General features: G+C 46.5%; 1 protein-coding gene across 3 annotated transcripts in view; it reads left to right on the top strand.

The window, feature by feature from the left end:
* The first annotated feature begins 2570 nt into the window (after positions 1 to 2570).
* PDE1C (phosphodiesterase 1C) overlaps positions 2571 to 10900 on the top strand; it is a 2232090-nt gene continuing 2223760 nt past the window's right edge. Inside the window, exon 1 of one of the 3 annotated variants that reach the window (XM_069613219.1) lies at positions 2571 to 2882. In XM_069613219.1, coding sequence (XP_069469320.1) covers positions 2798 to 2882 — 85 coding nt within the window. In that variant the 5' untranslated portion in view covers positions 2571 to 2797. The remainder of the gene's footprint in view (positions 2883 to 10900) is intronic. The other 2 variants (XM_069613223.1, XM_069613224.1) reach the window with 2 other exon arrangements.

The raw sequence follows: 10900 nt of genomic DNA, 5'->3' as shown, positions 1-10900 counted from the left end.
TACGACATCCTTTCATCGGCTGCAATTTCATCCCCTGACATTTTAACGTGTATATTACAATGAATATGCTCATCACATTTTTTAGGGGGGAGGGAAAGGGCAGATAAGGGTTTGGGGCATAGGAAATAGCTTAAAATAGGTGGGGGAGGGTTGGGGGTGCAACCATCCAGGGGGGTAACCTCCCAAAAGAAAAACAATGAGCGTTTTTGTTAGAATGTGCATGTTAAAATGCCAGAGGATGACATTGCAGGTGATGAAATGACGTAGAACTCTTGGTGGTTCTTACCTATCTAGGTTTCCTCTGCTTTATGTGGCCATGGGTTCTTTGGGTGTCCTCCCACTGCCCCTCGGTTAGGTAAGATTAAGTCAGTGTCATGGGATAGTCATTTGGATTCTTGTTTCCTGATCAGGTGGATACTTCCTAGTCGTTTCCCTCTGGTTCTGGGGCAAAGAGCCAAGATTTGAGTCGTTTCCTGAATTCCAAATGATCCCTTGTGTTGCGTATGTTTTTTGGTAGCTCGTTCCATGTTATTGCTGCCAGGTGACAGAATGTTGATCCTCCAAGTTTTCTTTTATTGTATGGTTTTGGTTCTAGGCGATTGTCATTGCTTGATCGCAGTGCTCTTGTCGGCTGTTAGATGGTTATTTTCTCTTTTAGAAACTCTGCTCCTTGGCTGTGGATTATTCGCAGTTTTATTGGTACCCAGTGTAAGATTTTCAGCGCTGGGGCAATGTGTTCTCTACTTGGCAGTTTGAGCAGGAGTCTGGCCGCAGCGTTTTGGATGCGCTGAAGTTTCTTTAATAGTCGTTCTGGCATTCCTAGGTATAGGCTGTTGGCATAGTTTACTCTGGACATGATGAGTGCGATCATAGTGAGTATTTTGCCGGTGGAAGAGAGGAATGGTAGGATCCTTTTTACCACTTGTAGGAGGAAGAAACATTTCTTGATTATGGCATTTACTTGTGGCTCAAGTATTAGTTCGCTGTCCATCAAGCCTCCCAGGTTTTTTGCTATCATTTTGGGAGTCGGTGCTGTTCCTAGTTCCGTCGACCATGGGATGTAGTGATTATTTTCACCACTTTTGGATACCATCATTATTTCTCTTTTGCCCGGGTTGAGTTTGAGGTTGTTGGTGTTCATCCAGCTGTAGAGTTCTTGTAGGCAGTCTTGCAGCCTTGTCTTTCCTTCCTTTGCATCTTGTAATGTTCAGACAATCTGTGTATCATCAGTGTAGTCGTAGCATGTGAGGCTGTGTTTTTTATTGAGTTTGATTAGTGGCGCCAGGCATATGTTGAAGAGCAACGGGGATAAAGAGGATCCTTGCGGTACTCCAAAGGTGGGTTTTCTCCGAGATGATTTGAAAGTTTTTATCCCTACAGTTTCTGTTCTGTTTGTTTGGAAGGATTTGATCCATAGTAGGGCTAGGTCTGTGATTCCTATTTCTTTCAATCTTGCGATAAGGATGTCATGGTTGACTGTGTCAAATGCTGCAGAGAGATCCAGTAGTATTAGAGCTGTGTTTTTCTCAGAATATGTGCCATTCCTCCCTATCTATATTATAATGCAATCGGCTTATATGTGTCACAAGCACAACCTGATTGCCCAAACTAAAAATGGCACACCTCATACAGCTTAGTAACATTCCATATTTACAGCCACCACTTTGCTATTATTACTGCTGTTTTTTTTTTATTAAGGAGCACCATTGCATTGGCTAATATTAAAACCTATTATTGGCTCCCTTAGAAGTGCAAGGTGTCTGGCATTAAGTTCTATATAAAAATGTGATGATATCATTACTGTTCTTCGTGGCCTGAGTAGCTCTTTCCTGGCAGCCGCCAAGTCACTAGAACATGGCAGCCGCCATTGATGCGCTGAGCCATCGTTTCATCCTCCCATAATTGATCAGATGAAGTAGAGGAATAATGCCAAGCATGAAGCATCTCGGGAACATATGGCCTCATGGGTTATACAGGCAGTTATCATTATCGTGAATTATGTTATCACCAGCATTAGTACTATTAGTGCTCTAAAAAAAAAAAACTAATTAATAAGTTCTATTTTATTATCTTTATTTATGCATAGAAATAATAAAGGAGTAAGGGTACCATTAATTCAAACTATTATATATGATACTAATTATAAGTTAATATCACTGTATGTTCATTATTATTATACTTAATAGTAATAGCAAATAAAACAAATGATAATAGTTGTATGGTATGTTAATTATAGCTAAGCATAATGAATCAGCAAACATTGCTATAATAATTGCCGCACATGTGTGCATAATGTACCTCTGCAGGTACAGGTAACCTGTGCTATGCACTTATGCATCCACTAGTTCACACCCCTGTGATAAAAGTGTGTCCTGGGACTTCTCCCGCGGCGAGGCCCCCCCCCCCCCCACACACACACGCACACGCACCCCCCCCGCACGCGGGATGCAGTGCAGACGCACGCCCCGCCGCACGGTTGCCTTGTTGACATCCTGCACGCTGCACTAATTGGCCCTGGCGCGCGTGGCGCACGCGTCCCCCAGCACTTGCCGAACTCCAGACTTTCCCGCAGGTGACAGCCACCGTCGGTGCTCGTGGGTGGAGATTGCCAGCACCAGCCTCGGCGGGTGCGAGTTTCACACAGACGGAGGCGCTCCACAGCGGGAGATGCGCGAGGTGGCGGGGAGTGGGCGCTGCCACGGGCTGAGCTTCGGGGGCAGCTAACCGTGCCGAGCCTGCGCCTCTCGCTCCGGGCAGGGGGCACTCCTTGGCGAAGGAGGGCAAGGCTGGCAAGAACATGACGGAGCCGAGCAGCAGGAAAGAGGGCTTTAAAAAATGCCGGAGCGCCACGTTCAGCATCGACGGCTACAGCTTCACGATTGGTGAGAAGTTGGCACTTCGTTGCCCTTTCCCTGCTGTATTAAACGCAGCCTGTGTTCGCCGTGCTGGTAAATGCATTCGGGAGTGGGTTTGATTGGGGCATTTGTGAGCAGCCCCTACCCCTTCCCCATCCCTTTAACAGCCCGCTGGTTGTTTTGTGTTTGTCTGGTAATAAACTGTAAAGTAGTCGTGTATAACAGAACTCTGCCATTTTCGTGGCCTCGTTACACGAGAACCATGCGTACTTTGCGTCTATAAAGAGCGCCTATTCCCCACGTGTGTCTGGGATGGCTCCTATTTTGGCTGCTACCTCTCAAGAGCACTCGAGCTTCCTTCCCAATGCGGATGGCAGGCTAGAAGTCTCCAAGTAATGTGTCTACTGAAGGCACCATCTCTGCGAGATGTCGTGTTGTTTCCCTTTTTATTTTAAACAGCAAGCTGGGGTTGTGGTCGTCCGCGTGTAAGAATGTTTCAGTGCCACAGAGTTCTAGAATGCTAACAACAACGTAGCCCTCGCTCTGACACACTTTCACAATCAGAATGGGACCTATTACATAAACTTTTCACTGGTGCAAGTGCAATTTTGCACGGTATTCGCAAAAGGGCAACGTTTGCCATAGGGCAAACACCTATTCTTTCAATGCATGTTTGCACTGGACAGACTTTGCCCGGATGCATAAATACGTGGAAACATATGATTATCGCAGGTGGGCCATTTCCCCCAAACTGTTAATACCGTGCAAAATCGCCCTGGCACCTGGGCAAAGTGTCTGTAATCTGGCGCAGAGATGTGAAGGTCCTGCAAACAGGGTGAAGTCGTGAAATTGTTCTGCACGACCACGGGGTTGAAGTTCCCCCTCAAATCGCAGACCCCTTAAGCCAGCCACACTCCCCGGGCATATTATCCACCCCCCAGTAGGACTCTCGCTGAAAGCAAGCCATGCTTCTCATATAGTTGTCATCAGATTTTGATGTATTCCACATATTGGTTTGCCTCGAGCTGTTAACTGTTTTGAATGGTAAGCCTGGCTGACTATTGCGTCTACGTCAACCTCAGTAGGGGGTTGGAGCTAATTCGTGCAGAGGGAATGATCGGTGAAGCTCCCTTGCGATGCTCCTTGGCGGATGACTACAACACAGCATGCGCTTTGCTTTCTGTAGATTGCGCTGCCCCAGAGGGTACGTTTGATGCCATCTCTGGCGCTCAGCTTCTGAAGGCCTCTGTGGTTTGCTGTGTATGTTGAGCGCAGAGTTGTCAGAGATTGTCAAGAGTTGTCCAGTCCACTGTCCATTTGTCTCATTGGTTGATGTGTGTCTGCAGCGTGTGAGCTCATGTCCCCCCTAGGCGCGCAACACAAGAAATTATGATACTACATTAGCAGTGTGACTATACCAGGCTTTACTCTGACCTTTATTGGAAAACAAGTCATTTTCTCACATTCATTTTCTTGTGTAGTGTCACAGCAAAATTACCCATGATTCTTTTATTTGTTATACTTAGTTTGAATTTTGCATAACGCATCATTTGGATGAGGTGTTTTACAGTCTTTCCGGGTACCACTAGAAATGTTTTACCTGTGTAGAAAGGTGTAGAAAAGTCACCAAGTGTTCAACCAGCCAATCATTTCAGTGTTCTTTGAATGTTTACAATTTCCTGTGATGTGGGTAATTGTTTATAGAGCTGAATGGACGCTTCTATATTCTCTTGTGCCTCAGAATGTTGCGCTTTGTGGTCACATGGTGATTAAGATTGGGAAGGAGTTAATTCGATTAAAATGATGCCTTGTACAAAATTGACGAAAACACTGGTGTTCCCCTGACTTCACAATGTTTTCTGACTATTTGTTTACATGCTTTTGCCAACTGATATCTTAACTTTTTACATCCCATCCCTCCAACTGTATTGTGGGCAAAAAGAAGTTCGTTGTCAGCTACAATTGGTTATAATGTAAGTAGTCCTGAAGAAGGTCTGCTTACAGCAATTTTGATAGGCGAAACATGTTTTGCTATCCGATTGTATATATCATCTGAAGAACAGGAAATTATAATGAGATAACGGCAATAGATATAAAAGATTGCCTTGGATATGCCTTTTTGCATGCACAATAACTAGAGCATGCCAGACATCGCTATTTTCATCTGAATTCACGTTATTTTACCTCAGAAAGCTTTCGCCTCATAAGCAGTTTCTCTATCACAGTTTATAAGTGTAGAAAAAAACACTGTCTGTGCAGGGAGGATATGTTGTAAACTACGTTACCATAAGAGTAGACACGTGTCTTTCTTGATCTTCCTAAATGAAACCAATGACATATATTCATTTTTTTCTGGCATACTCCACCTAACCCCTCACTGGCAAACCCAACTACTTTAGAAGCTCTGTGCTCTTTTAGATTGCTCAGCCCAGTTGTATTAGCTGTTTATTTGACACCACTGTAACCAGGAGTAGAAACACTTAGGGCACGATTTACAAAGCCTTTTACAATGGGGTTTTCGCATTCAAAAGTGTGTTTTGGAATCAGGCACTTAGGGCCTGATTCACAAAGTGTTTTACAATGGTGTAACCCCATTGGAAAACGCTCTGCGAATCAGGCCCTTAGTGTCAAGTCGCTTCTCTGTGATTGCGCTCTTGTGAAGTCAGGTGACCTGTGCTAGTCCATTCCTTCTTGACCACAACTGTCCCCAGTGAGTTTTTAGGTAAGCATTAAAGTGGTGGACCTAATTCCTTCCTAAGGTTACTACCTGCTCTAGGGTACATCAAATCTGATTACACTACTTTGTCCCGAGGAAGTATGCACAGCACCTGTAATAGAAATCTCGGGTTAATCTGGTGGCCACAGGTTTGAATCCCATCAGGGCCGCCACAGCCTTTTTATGCGTTAAGGTTGAAAAATTGAATAGATAGAGTTGGGCAATAATAACTATCATTTATGTTCTAATGAAAGGTAGCACCCAGGAGTGAGTGCTTGGCAAGTCAGAGGCAAGAGATTCTGTGCTTTATTGAACAGTACAGGCCCTCATTCGCTCATCTCAATTGGACCCTGCACTCACTTTCCTTCTGCTCACTGGTCGCCCACCTACCACAGTCTTCAGCTTCTGTCTGGCAGCAAGCCCGGCACCATAAAGGGCAGCCAGTTTGTTGGAGCGAGGCTGGTGCTACCAAGAAGGATGTGGCGATGGGTGTCAGAGACCCTCCCTGAGATTCCCCACCTCCTCTTCCGGCACCTTCTGCTGCCGTAGGTCACAGAGCATGGAAGCACCCAGAGGGTAGGGGAGGAGTCTGGGGCGCGTGACAGTTTGGTGGGCTTTTGTGGGACAGTGCCACTCCACAGTGGGAACATGTGGCATATAAGGTCACCCCTGCTGAGGCTCATCATCGCCTCTTTCCTCCTGTTGCTGCACCGTCGTTGCGTCCCCACAGCAAGGAACCATAGGTGTGTCCAAGGAGTGGCCTGGGGTGGCCCGTGCTACCCCTGGAATCTGATTGGCCACCCCATGCGCCACACCATTATCCTAAACTTTGATCATTATCTCACTGCGCTCGTACTTCTTGCCACCACTACATAAGTAAGTGCCCCATTTGGGCCACCCCAGTCAAAAACGTCCGGACATGCTCCTGCAAGGAACTCCAAACTGCAGTGATTTTCCCACCCACACACCCTGTTATTAAATGTTGGGGGTGAAGGGGCCACAGTTGCTGGTGGACTGTTTGGACTGGATTTGCGCATGGGGGACCTAGGTGCCCGGGTCGGCTGCTGAAGGCACTCACCAGAACCAGAAGGCTCTGGGCCGGTATATGCCACGGGGCGTGGGATCGGGGTTCGTTCAGTGAAGGTTCCCAGTCTTAGGCCTCACAGTATCGCTCCCGACGGTGTGGCAGGGGTGTGGGACCGCTCCCCTGCCACCTACTGCGAGGGTGCAGATTTTAGTGGTCCCTCGGGTCGACAAAATGACAAAAATGTGAAATGTTTTGAATGCGATTTTCTTGTTTCCTTTTAATAAATGCGGCGGACTACGCCCGAAAAGAATCTCTGTGTGTATGTCTTCTTGGCTGCCCCTGTGCAGTGCATTATTTGATGAATGCATGCAATGGAAAGTAAAAAGGGTCTATGTACAGAGTACCTTTTCACTGCTCCCTTGGTGGCAGTCTTTAGTTTTCGTTGAGTTTACACCGTGCACCTCACCACAACAAATAAACATGGAGATAACTCACCTAGTAGCATCAGCATGGCATCGCAGGTGCTAATGACGGTAGCACGCTTGCGTGCCAACCCTGCCGGTAGTGGCACTGCATGTGGCGCCGAGGGGCCTCTACCGAAAGGGTTAGCCCACTCAAGTTGTAGATATTCATTTCAGCTTGTAGCCCTCATATTATCTGGACTATCTTATTCCAGCTGGGCACCACCCATGTCCTTTTAATGCCAATCTTTCTCTTTCGTCAACACATTTTATCCACAATTCCTTTTTGCAATGTTGTCATTCACCTGTGTCCATTCATCAGCGATATCCTTTCAAACACTTTTCAAAATGATTGGTCCCCCATTTCAGCTTTTCCCCCTGTCCCCCCACACACATTGATATTGATATTTTATTTCTATTGCGCTCGTACACACGTGTTTCAGAGCGCTACAAGGCAAGGGAGGGGAACAGGGGAGAACAAAACAGCGATATTACTAGGCCCAGTGCCATTGAGAATGTGCAAGTGCATGGGAGAGGGAGGGGGAGGGAAAAAGTGCATGGAAGGGGGAGAAGTGGAAAGTGTGAAGCAGAGGAGAAACAGATAGATAACAATAAATCAATAATAAAGGCAACAAACAGTGGTAGTGCAGCCAGCAATTTGCAAGTGCTGGGTTTAAGGCAGCAGACAGGGTAGGTCTGATAAGTGCAGGAAGAAAAAGGGAGGGTTGTATGGGTACAGATACAGACACCAGTGCAAGGGGTGGACCGGAGGCAGTGCGGGAGGGTGGCGAGGTGAGCAGGTACCTGGGCCCGGAGGACAGAGGGTGGCCAGGTGCACAGTGCCAAGAGAGAACAGATCAGCAGGGGAGAGAGGGAGCGAAGGCAGAAGAAAAGAGGACGGTCTTGAGGTTCTTCCGGAACTGATGGTTCTCCTCAAGTTTTAGGGTGGCAGGAGGCTGTTCCAGAGGGAGGCCCCAGCCGAAGACAGAGATCTACCCCCAGCTCGTTTCTTTGAAAAACGACTGACCCTGAGGGAGTTAGAGGTAGAGGAGCGAAGAGCTCGAGAGGGGAGGTATTTGCGGAGGGATAGCTGAAGGTATTTTGGACCCAGGCCCCAGAAAGCCTTGTGGACAATGAAGAGGGTTTTGAATTTAATCCTTGCATCCACTTGGAGCCAATGGAGAGATTTCAGAGCTGGAGAGATACGTTCCCAGGGTTGAGGCCAAGGACAAGTCTCGCAGTCCTGTTCTGGATTAGTTGCAGAGGGCGGAGAGTAGAGGCAAGTAGATTCAGAAAGAGGCTGTTACAATAGTCCAACAAAGAATTGTTCTCATTGTCCTGGTCATCAGCACAGGTAGAACTGACAGCAATGCATCCGAACAGGTTGTGTCCACGCCTTTTACTGGCTCGACTATTCTACCTTTCACTTGAGCTATGCGCTCTGCTACATTCCTTTTCTCGAGTCCCATTGGCGTTGGCAATCCAATCTTTCAAACCCAACAAAGAAACAATTTCATTCTAAAAAATTACTGAAATGCTGATAAAAAGATGGGGCACGTAACATTTTATGTAACTCTACAGAATACTGCGGACTATACGAATTATAGCAGAATATTCAAGCTCAAGACCCTCCTTTTCAGAGAGTGGCTCCTCCATATCACCCTCCACTCCCCACCTCACTGAGAGTGGGTGATCTGCTTGTAGTTCCATTGCTGCTAAATTACCCACTCCCTCCCTCCTTGCTCCCTGGTACCTCTGCATCCTCACTGGGTTCTTCCCCCTATGATTGTAATGCGCTCTGTTGCTACCCGAAGCTAGGTCCGCACTCAATAAACACCCTAATAATAATAATCATACCACATGTTTTCTTTTTAAAGATGGATGAGCTTGGTTTCGCCTAGTCCACATGCCTGTCCATACCGTGACTTTAAAGAAGTTTGAGTTTGTCCCTAGGAGGCTCCTGATACTGCAAGTGGCCAAAAAGGCAATCCTTGCTGCTCAATGACCATGAGCGCTCCACTGTAATGCCACATGCAATCCTGATTCCCTTCTCCACCTGGGGCCAGATTACCAAAGCTTTGCACTGGTGCAAGTGCAAAGTTTGCATGGAATTAGCACTAGGGCAAAGTTTGCCCTCATTCTAAAAACACTTGCAAATATTAGAAAACCATTGCACCATGACAAGTGCATTTTGGCATGTTATAAGCATTAGTTCACAAATTGCCCTAGTGCAAAAAAGATACATTTTCATGAATTATTGCACCAGGACAAAGTTTGGCCCCTGGTCTCTTAGTGGAGCAAGGCCTGCTGTAAAGTGCTGTACCACGTGTTAAAGGGCCAGACCACAAATTAGATCCCACAGGGATGACTTTAACGTGGATGAGGTAGCACGCTCTGGCGTTTTTTAAGCTATTAGCACCAATGCCGTACACCACAGTAACTTATTTTAATCAAGTGAATGTTGTTCATGTTGTGTAATGTGAAGTGGTCTTGTGTAGTGCTCTTCTGTCAATAATGTTGGCCTCGCTGAGCATGGCTCTGTAAGAAAGGAGGGCAGGGTGTGTTAATCAGATAGCAAGAAGGCAGATGCAGTAACTTTTGGTGTTGATGGATTCAGGTCGGAAGTACCCATTACCTGTGCGCCGATGTGAAAACCTCTGTTTTTTGTGGTTGGTACGGACCAGGCAGGTTAGCTGTTTGGGCAGCCCCTGGATTGTGGAGGGCAAAAATTTACATAACGAGGTGTGAGCGCAACACGTTTTCAGTGCGAATAAGATTCCCTCGTTAAGACAAAAAAAGTTGGTCACCATGGAAAAGTTGACCACAAGAGGAGTCCAATTTCCACTTCCATCATGGCAGAGGAGAGCACTCATGGAGCTGTTGCAGTCAGTAAGGAAAGGAGGCGCTGCTGCTTCTGGAGGAGAACAGATCAATAAGAAGAAATTCAATGGGCTTCTTACACGTCCCTCAGATTGTTCAAAGCTGTGATGCAAAAGCTGCTGTTATTTCCAGTGTTCCAAACAATCTCATTGGCCAGGACGCTCCTCCTGGTTGCTAATATAGTTTGCACTATGCAAAAGCATGGAGTCCAGTGTTTTGTCCACTTTATACTACTGACGAAGTCTCCAGAGCAAGTGCTTTAGTGCTAATATATATGTGCATGTGTAAATGCTGTTTGCCCATTCAAAAGGTGCATCGCCGCTCTCGCATATCTATGTTAATGGGGCAACTGGTTACCCTAATTTGGTCTCAACCATGTACTGCAAACCATACTCTGCTATGTACAGCACATCCTGTGCACAGATTCTTGCTACACAGAGTACCGCTACCATTGAGCTAGGTCCGCGTAATATCAAAAACCTGGACAAAAAATGATTTCAAAATAAATTCACATAACCTGTATACGTCTGTCGCTAATTTAGGGACACTTTACTGATCGCACAGTGGGTAGAGTGACCGATATTGACATTGTGTGGGACTCCGCGACATGGACATTTTCGCATGCGTACAATTATGCTGTTCATGACAGCGCGCACTTTGTGAAGCGCCGTTAAGTGGCCTGTGCTCAGCAGTAGGAAGACTGGCAATAGAATGAATTACTACGCCATAATAGTGGTTTTGTGTAACGTGTGCTCAGTGGAGTAACTTTGCTGAAAATGTTGGGGGGGACACGACATCTGAAGAAAACGTGCCCCAGCCAAATGAATGGGGACAAAATGGTGTGCCATGAAAGTTGGGGGGAGACAAACACCCCTGCCCCCCCCCCCTAAAATTATGCCCATGCGTGTGCTCTTAAGTGGGAGTCTTGCTGTTGTTAGGGTGCGTCGACCCATTGGCAATG

Source organism: Ambystoma mexicanum, chromosome 5p (genome assembly GCF_040938575.1).
Source record: "Ambystoma mexicanum isolate Mex_15411 chromosome 5p, UKY_AmexF1_1, whole genome shotgun sequence".
Lineage (NCBI taxonomy): Eukaryota > Metazoa > Chordata > Amphibia > Caudata > Ambystomatidae > Ambystoma > Ambystoma mexicanum.
Note: the sequence above shows the minus strand (reverse complement) of the source record. Positions and strands in the feature narration are given on the sequence as shown.